Raw genomic sequence first — 20,702 nt, 5'->3', positions numbered from 1 at the left:
CTTTTTTTATTATAAAAGTAATTCATGTAACTTAGAAAAAAAATTTCACAGCCAAAAGTGTATGAAGTAAAAATGGAAGTCCTCATTTTTTCCTTGCCCTGCCTGATATGGTAACAAGGTAACCCCTGTTAATAGTTTAGGGTAGATCTTTTTAGACATGTAGTTACAAATGTACATGGTATTTGCACACCAAGGACAGGAATAAAATTGGTCCTGGAAAAAAAATCAGAACATAGGCCATGAATGCTGTGAGGCCCTTTCTGTCTCTTCTCTTCATGATCAACTCTGTTTTTCTTTCACTGAAGACAGATTTTTTTTTTTTTGATCCCTCACTTCATTTGAATGAAAATGGCCACCAACTAGTCCCAGATTTGTAGGTCCTCAAGAGTTCAAGAAGAGCAACCAGATTATACTAGAACCTTAGTCCAATTCCAAATCCCAGGAAGATGTTTCAGTTGGCCTAGTGTGAGTTCGATGCTCCTGTGACCTTCCTGAGGTGGGGGAGTGGTCAATTTAGGGTGATTATAAAGGGTAGGAGAGTAGGAGAGTCTGGTCAGATAAAACCATAAGTATCCACTACAATATATTTTGGTCCTCATTCCATGTGCGTACATTCTTTTGAAAGTGTTTATTTCAGCCCATGGTATTTAAAAGGTGAGACTGGATCTAATATATCATTAGATTGTTCACTACTACATATAAGCAATATAGCAATGAACATATTTGTGTTTATTTGCAATTATCTATATTATACATCATGGAATTTGGGGATCATAGGGTATGTACATTTGAACTTTTTGTATATGTTACCATTTTGCCCCTGAAAAAAAAGTTGTAACATATGGCATTTCCACATATACTGCGTATTCTCATTCTTTTTAGACTTTGCCAACACATTACATGAAAAAAGAAAAAAAACAACAACCAACATATCTATTCATCTATTCAACAACATTAACTGATCATTTATTCTGTCCCAGGCCTTGTCCCATGGCCTGGGCATTACGGCAAAAAACAAAACGGAGCCCCTGACCTCGTGGAGCAGTATCAATGAGCAGTTAATTGGCATCAATGACCACTATGTAGAAAATGAAAGAAGGATAAAGTGGTTCTGCAGGGCTGGGGTAGAGCTTGCTATCTTAATCGGGGTGGTCAAAGAAGGACTCTCTAGAAGGGTGACATTCAGGCGGAGAACTGACGAAGTATCAGTAAAAACTAGGCAGATATCTGGGGAGAGGCCCAGAAGTAGCAGACCTGACAAATGCAAGGAAGAGCGAGAAGGGCAGGCAGGCTGGAGCATAGGGATAAAGAGGGAGTGTAAGGGCAGAATCTAGGAAATATCTTTACCACTACGGTCAGCAGCCTGCGTTGTCGGTAAAAATATTAACGAAGTAAAAGGCATTTTGCAATTCTAACCTCCTATTTCCACACTTTGCAAGAAGAGAACGCCTGTTCTCATCTCAACTGGTGGTAAACAGTTGGTGGAGATCGTTGCAGTACAAGAATGAAAAGAAGGTAATCATTCATAACTCCGACATCTGCGTATCTAAGTAAAAACCCGATCCATACTGGTGTCACTTGTCACGAACCGTACCAGACCTCATCTTCCCAGCCACCCCAATTGCGCTTAACCCGGTGGGTTTGAACGGAGAAGAGCTGCGCCTGCGCAGTAGCGCTGCGCCGCCCGCTCCCCCGCGGGCCCCGCCCAGCCCGCAGTGGGCGGGGATAAGTCGGCCCAGCTCCGGAAGCTGCTGCTGCCCACCCCACTGACGTGTCGGGGCAGCTAGACGTGTCGCGAAGAGTCGCGGTGGAACTTACCTACGGTGTACAGATCTGGCGCTTTACGCTGCTAGGCACTGCTGAGCTGGGAGATGTCGGCTGCGGGCAGGGCGGAGCCCTTGGGTCCTCCCGGCAGCTTTGCGAAGCGGCTCCTGGTGACCGGGGGTGCTGGTTTCATGTAGGTAACGGCGTCGCTGGCCGAGTAGTGGCTCCCCAGAAACCCCAACCTTTTCCTGCACCTCTACTTGCTCTTGGCAACTTGGGACCAGCTTAGGGGGTCTGAAATGGGAAGGGTCTTAACGCATGATTAGGATCAGCCTACCTTCTGCCATCACCCCCCCCTCCCCGCCCCCCGTCCCCGCCTCCGCCTGAAAAGTCTTGGTTCCTTTGAAACTCCGACTTAAGATGCTTCCCAACCAAAACCAAAGTGCTGTGGTACCGTCTGTCCTCTTACCTGGCCTGGGATGCACCTGTCACTCTTCTGAGTGCACCCATGTTGCAGTAAGCTTCCTCGACTGCCCCAGCCTCCAGCCCACCCCTTCCGTACACAGGCCTTCTACATATAGGCACCAAGCAACCATGTTTGGGTTACAGTAGCACATTCATTTATTTAGCGGGCTTTAACAAACACCCCTCTGTTAGTGCTTTGACCTAGACTAGATGTGTGATGGCTCTTTACCTCTCACACCCATATTCAATCAGTGAGTCCTCTTTCACTACTTTCAAAGCAAACACTTCTCACACCGCCACCCCACCCCCCGCCCCGCCCTCCTACCCTAGTCCAAGTTACTGTCTTCTTCTGCCTAGATTACTACTGTTACTTCCCAATTGGTCATACTGCTTCCACTCTTGTTCCCCTAAAGTCTGTTCTTCCCACAGAAGTCAGTGTTTATTAAGTAAATAAGTGCATAGAGTTTTACCCTAGTGGTTCCTGTCAAACTTAGAATAAAACCCAAACTCTTTAACATATCTACAGGACTCAAGTGTCCACGCCCTACTTTTCCAAACTGATCTGCCATTCTACCTCTTTGCTTTTCTGTGCCTGCCACACTTACTCTTTTGGAGTTCCTGTAAACACCTGAGGCCCGTTCCTCCTGTCTTGAGGCCTTTGCACTTGCTTCCTCTTTGCTTAGGCCGCTTGCATCACTCAATTCAGATGGCTACTTAGACATCACCTCCTGGGAGAGGTGTTACCTGGCCATCTTATCTAAAATAGCCCCTTTCTCAACTAACACACTAATCACTACCTGAAATTATATTGCGTATTAGTGTTTACTTGCTTATTGTCTGCATCCCCACTCTAGAATGTAAAGCGATGAGGGCAGAGATTATTGTTTTCAACCAGTGTTTATAAGAATGCCTGGCTTATTTTACAAAGGTCTTCAAAAGTTGTTGAACGGATGAATGCACAGGTACCAACAGGAAACCCCCAGTGTCTAGTGGAAGAAGAGAAACATGGGAATAACCTCCCCCATTAGCACCTTAAATAAGCTCTTCTAATCTGACTGTGATTTGGAGGAGGGTACCAGACAGGCAGGGGTTACTTAATGAGAAGAGGAGCATAAAAGGGTGGAACTTGTGTGAGAGTGCTGGTCCTGGAAGGGCAAGTCCTAGAAAATGCTGTGAAAGGGCCGTCAGGTACAAAAGTCTGAGTTCATAATTTGGTCAAGGGCTGCCCTTGTTCCTGGGGGCCCAGTGTTTTAGTGTGTATGAGAAAACCTGGTGAATCATCTCACTGAGATGCCTCCGGTTCCACCTCGAGGTCCTGTGAAGCCAGGAGCCACTATGGCTATCCAATTCAGGATGGCCTCAGCCATTATTAGCCTTGGAAACCCCTGTTATTCTGAGGATGCTGGTTTACACCACTAAATTCTTATACCAAGAGATAGAAATTGTAGTAGGGGTGCTGTGAACATAGACAATTCCTATGCTCATACTAACTTAATTTTTGCATAGTTATACCTAAAGTCCCTTAAAAGGTACGTGATAGCTTCAGTCTATCTGTACTGACCACCACCCATTGTATTTATCACCCTGCTTTACTCCCACACGCAAAGCACAAATGGACGAAATCATTTGGTTAAACTAATTTTTTCTTATACCCAGGACCAGTAAATTCTCTTTTCCCCACAGTGCAAAGGCATATCCATATATCGATGCTGATTATTGATGATACTGTTGAGAAAGTTAGTGAAAAGTGGAGGGGAGTATGTATTCAGTATCGCTATGTTATTTCTGTTATTTTGCAGAAACTGAAAAGGTATCTTTGAATAGTTTCCTAATACTCGACAGCTTAGGGTAATGTTTAGGAAATTAAACTTAGTTTAGGGAAAAGGTTAAGTTTTCTTACAAAATATACTTTTTTCTTACAGCGCATCACATGTGATTGTCTCTTTAGTACAAGATTATCCGAACTATATGATCATAAATCTAGACAAGGTGAGTTTTATAAAATGAGTTTCATGCACTGACATTGATGTACTTTTTTAAATATTAAAATCTTATGCTGATATTTTAGTTTTTTATTTAGTCATTTGAGCAACTTAGGGGGCCTACATAGTCATGTGATCATGCTGTATTTAATCTTAGTCCATTTAAACTATAAACTAAAAGTTTTAAGTGCAGTATTTTTACCAAAAGAAAATCTTCAACCCTAAATTTAATATGTAGTGTAATCTTGTGATTATTAACTTTTTTTGGAGTTGGGATACTCTATTTGATTTTATCATTGTTTTATTTGATTTTGTAACTGCCACCTCCTGGAAAATTACATATTTATTTCTTAAAGTTAATTCAGTTTTGAGAATTTTTCAGTAATAATCGAAGTCTCCTTGGAGAGTCCAAAAGCCATGATTGGTAATCACTGGAATTTTTATTTTAAACACAAGATGCAGATAGTTACCTTAATGTCATAAAACATAATACTAAAAGTCCATAGACAAAGAATAATATGTGGGGCTTATCAATTTTTGCCTACCTTACTATCATGGACAGTAATTCTTCCCCCATCTGTACACTGATTTACTAACAGTTAACTCAGGAAACAGTGTGATCAGTCATAATATGCATAACACAGGTGTCTTTGTTTTCAATTACTAATTCCTTTGCAGTAAGAAATGGTAAGCTTTTCTGATGGTTGGAGGCACATGTGGGCAGGAAAATTTTTTAAAGGAGGGGTTTCTACAATAATTTTTTTCGAATTTTAAAAAGGTAGCAGAATTACACTTTTTAAAATACTTTTTTTAACATATCAGAGACTTCTAAAAACACAAAGAGCAAACACTGTAAGAAGACATGTTCTTGTATTACAAACAGAACATCTATAGTCTTAAATAAATTGATATCTTATAGGAAAAGCTATTATCACTTTTTCTGTTGTTTCTCTCCCATTCCTCACTTACTTATTTTAAGCTGGATTACTGTGCAAGCTTGAAGAATCTTGAAACCATTTCTAACAAACAAAACTACAAATTTATACAGGTATGAGAGTTTTCTTATAATTATATAATTATTATACTGTGCCTCTTTAGCCGTTCAGACATTCTGTCTTTTTACTTTGCAAACTTGTGTAATGTAGGCATGGAAAGTATGCTTCTTAAAGACCTTTTAATTTCTAGAAGTACAACATGCTACAGAGAATACCACTTTTAAATCGATACCACATATAAAGCAGCATGTGACATTGGGCACGTCGGCAGATCTATGGGTAGCTGATTGAACTTAAATGGTTTGTTATTTTTTAGGTCCTTACCAGCCTTCTTGATAAGGCCTTGCTGGGATTTAAAGAGATTGGTGTAAAGGGGAATGTTACTCAGGCCAGGCAATAGTCCAAAAGCCCACCATGTAGCCCCTGGGATAGTCTTCTCTTATAAAGGTGGACTAATTGGCTCTGGAAGGCTGATTCTTACTGGCCACCCTTAGAGGAGTCCAGAGTATAAACCAGAGAGTCAGGTCATTGACTTGCAAAGGGAAATTTTAATGTCAGATGAAACTATTTAACTCATGATTTGTGTGTGTGTGTGGGGGGGGGGGGGGGGTTGTTTTTTTTTTTTTAGAGATATTCTATAAATTCTTTTAAAAATTTTTTATTTAAAAATTTTTGGGGGGACACCTGGGTGGCTCAGTTGGTTAATCATCTGACTTCGGTTCAGGTCATGATCTCAAGGTTTGTGAGTTCAAGTCCCGTGTCAGGCTCTGCTGACAGCTTGGAGCCCGGAGCCTGCTTCAGATTCTGTGTCTCCCTTTCTCTCTGCCCCTCCCCCACTTACACTCTGTCTCTCTCTCTCTCAAAAGTAAATTAAAAAAAAATTTAAAAATTAAAAAAATTTTTTCTTCATTTTTATTTATTTGAGAGAGAGAGAGAGAAAGAACATGTGTGAGCAGGGGAGAGGGGAACGGGGATAGAGACAATCCTAAGCAGAATCCATGCTCCGTGTGGAGCCCAGGGCAGGGCTTGATCCTGTGACCCTAGGACTATGACCTGAGCCAAAATCAAAAGTTGGATGCTCAACCAACTGAGCCACCCAGGCGCCCTTATAAAGTCTCTTTTTAACCACAAATCATAAAGAATATACTGAGCAAACATTTTATAATTCTGTTCTTCTATATGAAAGTATTTCAGTCATTAAAGAATTGTTGAGAATACGTATTTTTAGAAGAATTAAATATACACACAACATCAAAAGTACTCATAATGAGGCACCTGGGTGGCTCAGTTGGTGAAGCGTCCGACTCTTGGTTTCAGCTCAGGTCATGATCTCATTTTTGTGAGTTTGGACCCTGGGTCAGGCTCTTCACTGACAGCTCAGAGCTTGGAGACTGCTAGAGATTCTGTGTCTCCCTCTCTCTCTGCCCCTCCCCCATTCACTCTGTCTCTGTCTCTCTCAAAATAAATAAACTTAAAAAAAATATTCACAGTTCACTTAGTTGTGGTAAAATACATTTTTCAAAATGTCATCTGGTTGTCATACTTTAAACATATTTCAATAATGGTTACCTCAAACTTAAAAAAAATATGTTTAGAAAGTTTCCTGTTAACATAGTGACCTTAGGTTGGCAGGAATGTTACGGGAAAAAGCCAGCACAGTTTTTAGTAGTAGTTGGTGCTCAATAAAATATTGTTTTAGAAACTTATTTACAAGAAAGCATCTTGAACTGAATATCTTATATCCTAGGATGCTGGAGAAATACATCATTACTATACTTACTTGAGCCTTTGGTTGAATTTTCAAGATATTCTCTATTCTCTCTATTCTCTATTTTCTTATCATTGTTTTGGTTCATGTAGTAAAATGGTTATTACGAATGACAGTGCTCAATGAAACTTAGTTTTTTCATGTTTGCTTTTTATATAGGGTGACATATGTAATTCTCACTTTGTGAAACTGCTTTTTGAAACAGAGAAAATAGATATAGTGCTACATTTTGCTGCGCAAACACATGTAGGTAAGCATTGTTTTATGTTACAATTATGATGGGAAGATTTTTTTCCCAGTGACTAGCCCAAATCAAAGTCCACCATTGAGGTTGAATACGTAGGTACTTAATATATATGTCTTTGAAAGAGCACATACCATGCTCCCCCAGGAGAATAGGACAATTTTAATAATGTAGGTTGAAGTATAACCTTGAATGCTATCTTAAAACTTTGAGTTTAACCAAATTCAATATAGTGATTACTTCTGGGGAGATGGGCCTTCAACTGCATTTTTTATGTTGTTTCTTAAAAGCTGGGTGGTAGATACACGGTTGAACATATTATCATTCTCTATACTGTTTTGTGCATCTGAGATCTCTTCTAATTGTCTAACATCTCATAATTTGAAACATACCATACATTCAGAAGAATTTAGAAGTAAAGTGAAATGAATAATGATAACGTGAATACCCATGTAGCCATCACCTAAACAAAAGATAGAGTGTTGCTAAATTCTCATTAGTAGTAGTACTCTGCCTTATTACCTGATTTTAAAATTATCATTTCCCTTGGTTTTCTCTACAGTATACCTAGGAGATTATTCTAAACAGGATATAGAGATATTCCTCATTCCTTTTTATTTTCATACACTCCATCGCATATATGTACCCCAGTTGGGTTTCTTTCCTACATATTGCTATTTAAATGGCACTGCAATGGATGGCTTTGTGCCTGTGTCCTTGTGTAGTGTCCGTTTGTATGTTTGTCAACTGATGTTGGGTAGAGATTCCTAGAAGTAAGAATTGAGAGTGGATTAGTTTGTTAGGGCCCCCATGACACAATACCACAGGCTGGGGGGCTTGAACATCAGAATTCTATTCCTCACAGTTCTGGAGGCTGAAGTCCAAGGTTAAGGTGCCAGCAGGGTTGGTTTCTTCTCAGACTTCTGTCCTTGGCTTGTGGATGGCCACATTCTCACTGTGTCCTCACCTGGTTTTCCCTAGTGTTTTTTTGTGTGTCAGAATTTCTTCTTTTAAGGACACCAGTCATGTTGGACTAGGGCTTACCTGAATGGTGTTGTGTTTAATTACCTCTTTAAAGGCCCTGTATCCAAATATGGTCACACCATGAGGTACTTGGGGTTAGGGCTCCAACAGGAATTTGGGGGGAACACAGTTGAGCCTAATAACCAGGATTGAGGGGGTAAAATCATATGCAGTTTGCCTAGATATTGGGAAGTTTCCTTCCTTAGGGGTTGAAAACACTTTGCATTCTTATTCCTAATGCATGAAGTATCTTTCCCCTATAGCTTCACCAACAGAAGTTATTGTCAAACTTAAATTTTTGCCAATCTGGTAGGTAAGAAGTGGTATCTATCAGTTTTCATTTTGGATTTTCATTATTATAATTGAGGGTGAGCATCTTAAGCTTAACGACCTCTGTATTTCTTATCTAAACTATTTGTTCATGTCTCCTATCCATTTACAATAGGGTTATTCCTTTTTATTTTCTTATAACTTCTTTATAAATTGAATATACTAGCCCTTTGTTTCTGAAAAGTTTAAGTATTTTCCCCAGTTTGTCATTTATTTGTATTTTTACTTTATAGATTTCTGGTTGTTTTTTTCTGTGTAAGAGGTTTTATGTAGTCACAGTTAGCAGTTTTTTTTCCTTTTATGTCTGGATTGTGAGCCATATTTAGTAAAGTTCCCCTCATTCCCAGGTTATAGAGAATCTATTCTTCAAAGTAAATTTATTTTCAGAAATAATTTATCTAGCATTTATTGTTCTTTCAGCAATAGCAGGTTGATCTGAAAAGGCTAGCCCTCTATTAGTAGAAACTAGATGTTTCAAGTTTCAAATTTAAGAACAATTTTAAATTTAGATGTCTTTTTTTTTTTTTTTTTTTAGAATAGAAGTGTTTCTTGGGGCACCTGGGTGGCTCAGTCGGTTAAGCTTTCTGCTTGCTTTCAGCTCAGGTCATGATCTCATGGTTTGTGAGATCAAGCCCCACATCAGACTCTGTGCTGACAGTGCTGACCTGCTTGGGATTCTCTCTCCCTCTCTCTCTGTTCCTCCCCCACACATTCTCTCATGCGAGTGCGCATGCGCACGCTCTTGAGAAAGACAGAATAAACAAACATAAAAAGTAATAGAATGAAACAGTGTTTCCTGCAAATTTAGCACTGATAGTTTTCTAGGTTCTAAGAATTCACATGTACTTTATAATTTCGACTTAAAGCAATAGTAAGTAGCAATGTGTTTTTGTTATTTTTTTAAACTATTACAGTTGTAGTGAATGAAGAGAAGTGAGTAGAACTTTCCTTAAACCTGAGTCTACCGTTTGGTGTTTGTTTTGTCCCCTGGGTGGTATTGTTCTAGCTTTCTCTCTCTCTCTTTTTTAGATCTTTCATTTGTACGTGCCTTTGAGTTTACATATGTTAATGTCTATGGCACTCATGTTTTGGTAAGTGCTGCTCATGAAGCCAGAGTGGAGAAATTTATTTATGTTAGCACAGATGAAGTGTATGGAGGCAGTCTTGATAAGGTAAGCTTAGAAAAGTATATGTTTCACCCACTTACCATGAACCATGAAACAAATGTGTCTTATTAAAACTTACTCTGGGGGCGCCTGGCTGGCCGAGTCTGTGAAGTGTGCGACTCCTGATTTTGAGGTGGTGAGTTTGAGCCCTGTGTTGGGTAAAACAATTACTTAAAAATAAAATTAAATTAAAATTAAAAATTAAAATGAAAGAAGTAAAACCTACCCTGGGCTTTTTCATCCTCTCATTATGCACACTTATAGGACTCTCCAAACTATCAGTTCTTTGTGTCCTCTCTTCAAATCAAATAATACCAGCCCAAATGGCAACAACCATCTAGTCTTGGCACATATTTATATGTAATTTGACTGACAGTATTTTTGCCAGAGAACAGCACGTCCCGCCTTTCTGTCCCAGTCCAGACATGATGAATGTCATTCCCACGGGCCAAGCAGAGCATACTGCCCACTCCCCTTCTCTTCCATTCAGGATAGCGCATCGGAATGTCACAGGGTGCATGTGAAATTATTGTAGCAGCTGGAATCTGTTCTCCTTTTTAAATCACTTGTACATATTATGCTTCCTATGCAAAAGATGGCTCCATTCTCATCTATATTTTTCACAGTGTTTGCAGTGACCTCATTCTGTGTTACGTTTGTATGAAAACACATAAGTGAAAAAAAAATCAAGCGGTTTGAAAAAAACTTGTAATAAAAAAGCAGACCCTGACCACTTCTCCTCAATATCCAGTCCCACCCGTGAGAAGCATTTTCAATTCTCTTTGCAATCTTTATGAAGGAACCCTTTTTTCTTCTTGTGCCCTGTTATCCTACATCAGGTCTGACACAGGAGCCAGAACAATTTTTAGAATATAAGTCAGATGATGGGATTACTCTGCTCAAAACCTGTTCACGTTGTTTCAGTGACCTTCAGGGTTCCACAGGTTCTGGCCTCCCTCAAGCTCTCTGGCCTCAACTCCCATTTCTCTTCCCTCACACTAACCTCCTTGTGGTACCTTTGGACACACTCTGTCTCGGGGCCTTTGCACTTGTTGTTCTCTCTGCCTGCCTTTATAGGGTTACTGTGAATGCTACCATATAAAAAACATGAAAAATGCCAGGCAAGTAGTTGGGGTCCAGTAAATGTTTTTTAAAATGTAGTAATTAATATTTAAGGTTTGTGATATGTTTTCTGATTTTTCTACTTAGAAACTATGCATAATACATATTTATTAAATGCGTCTTTTTAAAATTAGGAATTTGACGAATCTTCACCCAAACAACCTACAAATCCATATGCATCATCTAAAGCAGCTGCTGAGTGTTTTGTACAGTCTTACTGGGAACGATATAAAGTAAGAACTGATTTCAGAAACTCTTGAATAATTTTTCTTTGGACTTAGGTGTTAAAACTCCAAGTTAGATTAGCAACATTCCATTTTTAGAGTTAAAGACCTAGATTGAGCAGTTTATATACTAAGGAGTTTAAAATACTTATTTCCTATATTGTGTGGACAAAGTAGGACCTACTTCTTGTTCAGTTCATCATTTAAAGGAATAATTTGTGGGTGGCTCAGTCAGTTAAACATCTAACTCTTGGTTTCAGCTCAGGTCATGATCTCATGGTCATGGGATCGAGCCCTGTGTTCGGCTACCTGCTGAGTGTGGAGCCTGCTTGGGATTCTCTCTTCTCTCTCTCCCTCTGCCCCTCTCCTGCACTCTCTCTCTAAAATAAACAAAAATTTAAAAAATAATAAAGCAATAATTTGTATACATTTTTTCCTACTTCAGTGATACATAGAGAATTAGAGCTGTAGGGAAAACCTGGTTGGAATATCCTGATTCCCAGAATCCTCCAGGTGAAAGAAGACAGAGGGAGGGCAGGTTCCATGACCTACCGCATGCTCCTCTCTGCATGATTCACCTCTCTTGGCTCCTCGCGAATGGGAGTTGACATTCCCTTGCCTTTTGTGTTCCATAACTTTGGCCCTTTTCCCATTTGTGGTAGCTCCTTTTATTTGTAAGGGTTGGTGCCTCAGAGAAAGACAACTTGCAGTTTCACATCCTAACCAAACCTGAGGTCCAAGATAGTCTCTGAAATCATCAGGTAGAAATTTCTGTAATTTTTCTGCTGTCAAACCTAACAAACCTGGCCCTATCTCTCTTCATCCTGCACTTGTCCAAGTAGATATTCCTCTTCTTCCTTTTGGGAACCTCTGCCTTTCTCTGACTCCCATCCTCTCCTGTCTTTTCAAGAACCTTACATTAGAAAACTGTCCCTTCACTTCTGTCCTTAAGATGTGTGGGGTTACTTAGCTGCAAGTGCCCAAATTTTAGAACTGTTTGTCTTTAGATAATTATTACAGTTGGACCTCTTATTGCATTAATGTCGACGACTCTTTAAGTTTCCAGCTGTCATCACACGAAGCAGTAATGTTTACGGACCACATCAATATCCAGAAAAGGTACATTTTATTCCTGAATCCATAGTGTGCTTTAGTGATCGTAGCTTCTCATCATTTAAAATAATCTCTCCTCAGTATTTGTCCAGAATAATTTCTGCTGTAATTGTACATACTTATAAATGCTGTATAGGCCAAAGGCAAATCTCATCAGGTTTAGAGTCTGGAGACCTGAGTTCAAGTCTCAACCTGACAGCAGCTGGTGTGGCCTTAGGCCCTTGGAGCGTGGTTTTTAAATTGAGGGATAATGAAAATGCTCAGAAAGGACTTTGAAGGATCCAGAGAGATGATCTTCTGAAAATGCCTTGTACTTGGCAGGATTCGGAAGCACCATAGAGTACTGCCATTGCTCCTGTCCTGGCTGCTGAAGACTCCTTCCTGGTTTGCAGTCTAGAAATTTCAGAGCTAGTCAGAGCATAATGTGGGAAGCTAGTACAGAAATTTGTCTCTCCATCAGCTGGCTAATCGTTCCCCAGGTCCTCTTTATTGTTGGCTGGCCTGAACGTCTTCCAGAAAGTAGTACAAGTACTGAATAAAGAAATGTAGTTAAGAGGCTGAAGACACCGGTGCAGTTGGTTCTGTATCATTAAGCCCAATTTTAAGTAACCATTGCTTTCTCTGCTTAAATTTGGAGATAGGGTTTTCCACTTTCCAGCTGGTTGCATTGATCTCTTAGCCCAAAGAAAGGGGCCGGCCGGGTCATGATCTGCTGGTCTTAATATCTACTTTGCTTAATTTGGGGAGTATCTTTCAGAGGTGCATTGTTAATTTAATAATATAGCTTGCCCCGTTTAACATAAATTTTCTTTGAATTCAGTGTCACTGGGATTTACTTTTTATTAATTTCACAAGTGCTGAGTGTAGATGCTGTATGCAAAGCAATGAGTAAGATCGGATTCCTGCCCTTAATGAAATCCGAGGTGAACTTTTGTGATGACAGCGAACTGTTCATGAAGACTTCTGAATTTTTACACTATGTGTCATTTTGTCTTTATATTCGTCTAGCAGATAACTTATCTTTGTGCAATAGGAAGCTATCTTAGAGTTCTTTCACTTGTCAATATTATCATAGGTTTCTTCTTGAACTAGTAAGAAAAATTGGAATTTATCCCTATGTATAATTCTTAATAATCATTTTTTAATCATATGATGAGTTAGATTCATATGGATCAGTGAATTTCCAATGTCTGAAACAATATTTAAATATTCTTTTAGGTTATTCCAAAATTTATATCTTTACTACAACACAACAGGAAATGGTATGTTATCATTTACCTTTGTACCCATATGTTTTTCTGGTACATGGATAGTATTCAGTGACAGCCAGTCTTGAAAATCACAAAGTCTTAAGAGTTGAAGGCCGTAGGATTGAATGTTTCAACAAATTTACAAATTCCTTCTACAATCGATGTGACAGATTTTTAAATAATTACCATCTGTTATCCATCTTTGTAATTTACTTACTAACATCATTGCAACCTTTTTTTTATAATTTCAGTTCTTAAATAATGTATCCTAGAACTTTGAATTTTAGCATTAAAATTTGACATCTATCTTTATATAATTTTACTTTTTCAGAGGAATTATTTAATTCACAGAGCTATATGGATTTCTTCAAAATTAATTTAAGGTAGAAAATTGATGAATAACTTACTTCTCAGGGGTCATTTAGATGCTTGCCACTTTCCTGCTGAGTGCTGAAGGAGGTTTGGAGATCATTTACAAATTATGATAAAATTTAGAAAAGTCTTGAGACTTTGTGTTTTCAGTAAAAGATTTCTAGGATCTCATGGCAATTGGCTGCTCTAGAATGTACACAGTCATTGTGGTACCTTGGTTTGGGAGAGCTTACATTTTTATACGTTGTGATTCCCTTTCATTTCATCTTTTTAGCTGCATTCATGGATCAGGGCTTCAAACGAGAAATTTCCTTTATGCTACCGATGTAGTAGAAGCATTTCTCACTGTCCTCAAGAAGGGGAAACCAGGTGAAATTTATAACATCGGAACCAATTTTGAAATGTCAGTTCTCCAGCTTGCCAAAGAACTAATACAACTGGTATGTATATATTGCAGAAAGGTCGTGTTTTCAAAATTGTCACTAAATTAGTGGTAGTAATCACTAAGGTAGTCAAAATCAACAGTTTACAGTTTACTCAGTTGGAAAGTAAACGTGTAAAAAAATGAAATGTACGTGAAGATATGTCATTATTTGAAATTATATCCCTCGTTTATAACAGCTTTTCAGGAAAATAAAAATCCTAACACATTAAATGTAGATACTCATTATAACAAATATCTCAATATCAGCAATATAAACTTGTATGTGCTAGTCTTAAGAATCAGTGATATATAAATAATTGTAGTTATGAGTGTAGGTACGTATTAATGCACATCAATATAGATCTCAAGGATTCAGTGTATAGAAACTCTTCCTTTATACCACTCTCAGAATACTCTGGACTCCAACCATGTGGGCCTTCCACACCAAGCAGTGCTCAGACACAAGCTGGGTAGCCTATAATTTAACTCAGTTCTGACATTATCTGCCTGGAAATAGCTTCAGATGCCATAGGTTAAGTAAGGGCTCAGTCTACAAGACTATCCCCTGCTTCAGATGCCAGTCACAAAACCTGGTTGTCGCCTGTGCTTCTGACCAACTGGCTATAAATCAGAGGTACTTTGCTAGAGTGACTCACAGAGTTCAGGAAAACAGTTTACTTTCTAGATGGCTGGCTTCTCACACTGGGTGTGACTCCGGAATAGTCAGATGGAGGAGCAGCCTGGGGCCAAGGAGGAGGAAAGATTGTGGATTGACCATGTTCTCTGGGCATACCACCCTCCCAGCACCTCCATGTTTTCAGCAGCCCACATGTTCTCCAAACCCCATCCTTTAGGTTTTTTATGGAGGCTTCATTAAGTGGGCATGATTGGTGAAATCATTGACCACTGGAGAGTAACTCAATCTCCAGCGCTCTGAACATGTGGTTGGTTCTGTTGGCAACCAGCCCCCTCCTTAGGGGCTTTCCAAAATTCACTCATTAACATAAACTCTGGTGTGCTTAAAAGAGGCTTGTTATGAACAGCAAAAGACACCTTTATCTCTCATCACTTAGGAAATTCCAAGAATTTTAGGAACAAGGATAAAAACCAAATATATATTTCTTATTATAAATCACAGTATCACACTGAGTAATAACCAAAAGTCAAAAAAGTTAATTTTTTCCCATAGCTTATGCAATGTGTATTTTTGCTGAGCTTCAGATGGAATTTGGGTTATAAAATATAGGAAGTGTACTAAAATGCTGTTCATTTTAGCTGTCTCCCCCACTTTGAAGCAGTTGTTCTTCTAGTCTTTTAAATCAGCTATGTAATACTTCTGTTATTCTCTGGTCTTATTTTGTAATTCGGCACAATCCATTTTCACAGATCAAAGAGACCAATTCAGAGTCTGAAATGGAAAACTGGGTGGATTATGTTAATGATAGGTGAGTAATAAGCTAAAACATTGGGGAAAAGTTGTGAAATCTTAGATACTTATAAAATTCTAAGATATGTTCACTTAATCAGAAACTACCATTATCTCTCTTTAATTTTCTGCTATAAGAACATAGGAGCCCCAATAAGTTTATGTGTATTTATTTATTCATTCATCAAACATATAGGTATGGGCTGCATTCAAACCCAGATCGTGGCTGAAATCAGAAAAGGATAAGCCACGGAGAGGGTTCGGCATCTGGGATTATAGATGATTTTTTTTTAACATGTACTTTATTTTACAAATTTTCTATAATAAATTCAGGGAGAATTTTTTTAAGGAAAAATGTGAATTATGGCAAAGATTCATGGACACACATTATTTACATTTGTAAATATATATCCACAATGTCATTTTAAATCTGTTTTGTTTTCTAAGACCTACCAATGACATGAGATATCCAATGAAGTCAGAAAAAATACATGGTTTAGGATGGAGACCCAAAGTGCCTTGGAAAGAAGGAATAAAAAAGACAAGTACGTTATGAATTGATCCTTTTGGGGGAGATTCAGAAAAATTTAAAGGAAAAGTAATTTATTTTTAGAACACTCTAAATTCAGTAGAATGTTGTGATGAATCCTTTCCACTTTTCAAAGTGTTACATTTAGTATGCTTCCAGCCATAGTAATCTATTTCCTAAGCATCTTGAATTTCACAGACCGACTTCTGATGAGTCTTCCTGTGTCTCATCAGTGTTTGTCAGAAACCTATTTCATTGATTCTCAGGTGCAAATTTGTCACTTTTTTCACATCCTTTAAAGGTATGTGGTTTAAAGTCACGAATGTCTTATTATTATTGCATCTTTCTTTCTTTCTTTCTTTCTTTCTTTCTTTCTTTCTTTCTTTCTTTCTTTCTTTTCTTGGTAACAAGTAAAATAACATTTACAGGTCCATTTTAACCTCAGTGGCATCTTAGATTTGATGACATCTGGACAGCTGCAGTCTTTGAGTGTCTGAAGCCTTTTTACATTGAAACAAAATTTAGTTGTGTGAAGAAATGTCCATTAAAATAAGTGTATAGAATCTGTATATATATATGTTAAAGTTCGGTTTAAAAATGTATTCATGAGAAAAGATAAACTCACATGTAGAAGAAAAGTCTTCATTCAGAGCTTGACATACAGAATACTTGTGTTGAATTTTTGAAAGCAAATTCAAAGATAATTTATCATTTTTTAACTAAGAAAAACTTTCCTGATAATATAACAATATAAAATGACTTTACATATTAACAGAAGAAAAATCACACCTTCTAATTGTGCCTGGAATGCTGTATTGCTACATTCACTTGAACAAAAAATTACTTGTTCTATAGCTTTAAAACCAGTGCAAATGACGTATCTCTCCTTCTCCCTCAATTTCTTAAAGTCAGAATTTCTTCAACACTTATACCAGCACATTCAGTATTGAATGACTTTTGAAATTAAAAACAAACAAACAAACAAACGATAACTGTCTTTTAAATCTAAGTTTTCGGGTACTGAAACATCTTGTGATTAATGACCTTGGTTGGTTCAAAATCAAGCTGTTTTCATTAGGCATCCCTTTGGCAAGACTGATTCTTACTTAAATTAAGAATCTGAGTACAGTTAGCTGAGTGGCTGATGGGTAAGATTTTTCTGACTTAGCAGGAACTCAGTAAATGCTGATTAACTGGTGTTTAGTGTTTTGTTTTTTATTTTTGTCCTTTGTTTTTTTTCCTCTCAGTTGACTGGTACAGAGAGAATTTTCACAACTGGAAGAATGCAGAAAAGGCATTGGAACCCTTTCCAGTACAACCACCATTTGTATAGTCAAGACAGTTTTCAGAGAAAGAAGAAAATTATCCTACCTCCACAAGCCATGGGAAACCAAGTGACCAAAAGGTGTCCTCTTTTCTTTTGGAATTAGATTCATGACTTTTTGCATAAAATTCAAATGCAAAACACCTCAATCTTTAGAATAGGTTTGGTGCTGGCATAGGATTTAAATTTCAAGATTCTTTCCAAAAACCTTTCTCCTGAAAGTTAGGCACCAGAAGTCCTAGAAAGACCTTTCGTAGGAAGGGGCCAGGAAAATGGAATCTCATGGTTTTTGAGAACAAGGACCGAGCCCAGTTCTGCGCTGACGACAGCCTTTGCGGGCCCTGAACTCAGTTGCCCAACCTTCCCCACTGCCTACAAAGTCTCTCAAGTTTCCATTTTTAGGCAACATAGGATGAGCTGTCTGTCCTCATTCATCTTTTTTATTAAAGGTCTGATATGCTATAATTGCTTTAGAAGTGGAACAATGGAAGCATATCTAGCACTTTTTAACTTTAGATAATTTTGTAAAATTAAGTTAAATGTTTTTTAAAAGAAGGATGTAGTTTTTACATTTTCAAAATCAGTTGTTGGACTATATATGAGTAATCTCATATGAGAGATTTTTATCATGTATTTGCCATTTAAAATGATTTTATTTATAAAAGTATCACTATTGTAACGTATTTAATGTAGAACGTGGCTTTATTTTTACTAAGGTATGTTTTTATTTTGCTGTAGAAAAAATTTTTATATATCTTGATTAAATACTTTTAATTCCTCTCTCTCCTAAAGACTTTAAGATGGCTTGAAAAAGCAGCTGACTGGATATTGCATTGAGAAAGGGTGAGGAGTTCAAGGTTGTGCCCAGCTTTCTGGCTTCTGTGCATGTGTGATGACTTCTTTCCTCCGTGAAGTGGAAAGCTAGGTCATTCACTCACAGGTGGTTAAAAGTAAGAGGGGTAGGGGCGCCTGGGTGGCGCAGTCGGTTGAGCGTCCGACTTCAGCCAGGTCACGATCTCGCGGTCCGTGAGTTCGAGCCCCGCGTCGGGCTCTGGGCTGATGGCTCAGAGCCTGGAGCCTGTTTCCGATTCTGTGTCTCCCTCTCTCTCTGCCCCTCCCCCGTTCATGCTCTGTCTCTCTCTGTCCCAAAAATAAATAAACGTTGAAAAAAAAAAAAAAGTAAGAGAGGTAAGGGTGGCATAAGGGCCTCGAAGAGGTGGAGATCGGGAAAAGAATAAGCAGCTCCAAAGTTGGAAGAGGATTTGCCAAGCAGGAGTGAAACACAAACTGACGTTGAATACGGTCATTTCAGGATTCTGAGATGTGGGGGCACCTGGGTGGCTCAGTCAGTTAAGCATCAGACTCTTGATTTCGGTCAGATCGTGATCTCACGGTTTGTGAGTTCAAGCCCCGAGTTGGGCTCTGTGCTGAGTGTGGAACCTGCTTGGGATTCTCTCTCTCCCTCTCTCTTTGTCCCTCCCCTGCTTGTGGTCTCTCTCTTTCTCAAAATAAATAAACATTAAAAAAAAAATAATTCTGAGATGTGCAAAGTGGATTGGTCCAGAGGTAGGCATAGTAGGAGTCGGGAGGGGCCGAGGGGCAGAGGGCTAAGAATAAGCAAAGAGTGAGGCCCCCTAGTCCCGATTGTTTAGGGAAGAAAATTCCTCCTGGGGGTTGGCTGTAGCTAGAGGAAATGGAGAGGGGACCAGGCACGGAGGTGTAGGGCAGTGAGAGGTTGGGGAGGCTGGGAAGTTACAGGCAGAAAATGGGACCAACTGAGAGCAGATGGTCTTTTGGTAGAGTCTGGTCATTGAGGGTAGATGACAAAAACACTGTTTTCTGTGGCATTTAGTTTTGTACATATTTTTGTGTGCCTTTATTCCCAACTTTAATATACTCAATATGGCTTAACTTTATCATTTATTTAGTCTCAGGAGATGACTGGACAGGCATTAAGAACATAAAATGAAAAACCAGTGGAAACAAATTTATGCAAAAGTGTTAAAAAAAAAATGAACGTTCTACGTCATATATCATCAGAGAAGCACAGATTAAAACAAAAACTAGATACCTATTAGAATGACCAAATCTGGAACACTGACAGCAACAAATACCGACAAGGGTGCGGAGCAACAGGAACTCTCCTACACCTGCTGTTGGGAATGCAAAATGGTACAGCCACGTTGGAAGACAGTTTGGCAGTTTTCTTACAAAAGTAAACATACCTTTACCACATGATCCAGCATTCACACTCCTTGGTATTTACGCCAAGGAATTGAAACTATGTCCACACAAAAACCTGCACACAGATGTTTCTAGTAACGTTATTCATAGCTGTCGAGACTTGAAAGCAACCAAGATGTCCAACAGGTGAACGGATAAGTAAACTGGTGCATCCAAACTGCATGAGCTGTCCAGCCATAGAAAGGACATGGAGAAAGCTTACATGCACATTACCAAGTGTAGGAAGCCAATCTGAAAGGAGCGTGCAGGAAACATGCTGAGACAAAGTAACGCCTGTAACGATAAAAGAGGAAGCAAGACTGGGCAGGATAATGGTGCTGGCTCGGGCTCTGCAGGCAGAAAGGGCAAATCCATATGGAAAATGTTATCTCTTGTGAGAATAAACCACTGGCCCTTTCAGGATGAAAAGGGCTCCAATGGAATCAACTTGCCACCAAGTACCTGATGGGTTTCTTCAAGGGATCGTGCCATATTGGGGCTCAGCCTTTGTCTGTTGCCAGCAGGATGGATGTGCAGGAGTGGCAGTGGCTAGATTGGCCTTGGTAAGTGAGAATCTGTGCTGGGGGCCCCACGAGTAGGTTCCGTCTCTACAACTATGGTGACTGCATTCAGACGCCCACTGTGGCAGTTCTGGGGTAGTTGATGGTGAAGCCTAGCCAAAGTTAACTGACCACCTCATCTTGTCTACCAGATGGTTCAGTGACTCTTCCACGGTGGTTGTTTTCTGGTGGGCATTAACCTGGGATAAACAGATCTTCATACTCCCCAACCACCCCCATGTGGCCATTCACATGTGTCCAAACCTGTCTTCTTATCTCTGCATCTCTAGTCTTTTTCCTTCCAAGTCTCCCTGAAGTGGCTTAACCAGGCCATTCACCACTGTCTATGAGTTCATACATTTCTCAGTTCAGGTCACTTCTCTACAGAGTGAATAACT

General features: G+C 39.1%; 1 protein-coding gene across 3 annotated transcripts; it reads left to right on the top strand.

The window, feature by feature from the left end:
- The first annotated feature begins 1,714 nt into the window (after window positions 1–1,714).
- TGDS (TDP-glucose 4,6-dehydratase) lies at window positions 1,715–18,201 on the top strand. 3 transcript variants are annotated; one of them, XM_045480633.1, is made up of 12 exons: window positions 1,715–1,957; window positions 4,152–4,218; window positions 5,191–5,259; window positions 7,134–7,224; window positions 9,601–9,743; window positions 10,994–11,092; window positions 12,143–12,202; window positions 13,415–13,458; window positions 14,093–14,258; window positions 15,629–15,687; window positions 16,116–16,213; window positions 17,445–18,201. In XM_045480633.1, the coding sequence occupies exons 1-12, from the start codon at window positions 1,872–1,874 to the stop codon at window positions 17,528–17,530; spliced, it is 1,068 nt and encodes a 355-aa protein (XP_045336589.1). In that variant the 5' UTR covers window positions 1,715–1,871; the 3' UTR covers window positions 17,531–18,201. The 3 variants fall into 3 exon arrangements, with proteins under 3 accessions (XP_045336589.1, XP_045336596.1, XP_045336604.1); XM_045480640.1 differs by having other exon boundaries at window positions 1,737–1,957; window positions 9,601–9,662; XM_045480648.1 differs by lacking the exon at window positions 16,116–16,213 and having other exon boundaries at window positions 1,738–1,957.
- Window positions 18,202–20,702: the final 2,501 nt, after the last annotated feature.

Source organism: Leopardus geoffroyi, chromosome A1 (assembly GCF_018350155.1).
Source record: "Leopardus geoffroyi isolate Oge1 chromosome A1, O.geoffroyi_Oge1_pat1.0, whole genome shotgun sequence".
Taxonomy (NCBI): domain Eukaryota; kingdom Metazoa; phylum Chordata; class Mammalia; order Carnivora; family Felidae; genus Leopardus; species Leopardus geoffroyi.
The sequence above is the reverse complement of the archived record's forward strand: the minus strand, read 5'-3'. Positions and strand labels throughout refer to the sequence as shown.

Coding starts and splice junctions, on each gene's coding strand:
- TGDS (XM_045480633.1), top strand. CDS start 1,872: ATGTCGGCTGCGGGCAGGGCGGAGCCCTTGGGTCCTCCCGGCAGCTTT. Junction 11,093..12,142: donor CTTACTGGGAACGATATAAA/GTAAGAACTGAT, acceptor CGACTCTTTAAG/TTTCCAGCTGTCATCACACG. Junction 16,214..17,444: donor AGAAGGAATAAAAAAGACAA/GTACGTTATGAA, acceptor TTTTCCTCTCAG/TTGACTGGTACAGAGAGAAT.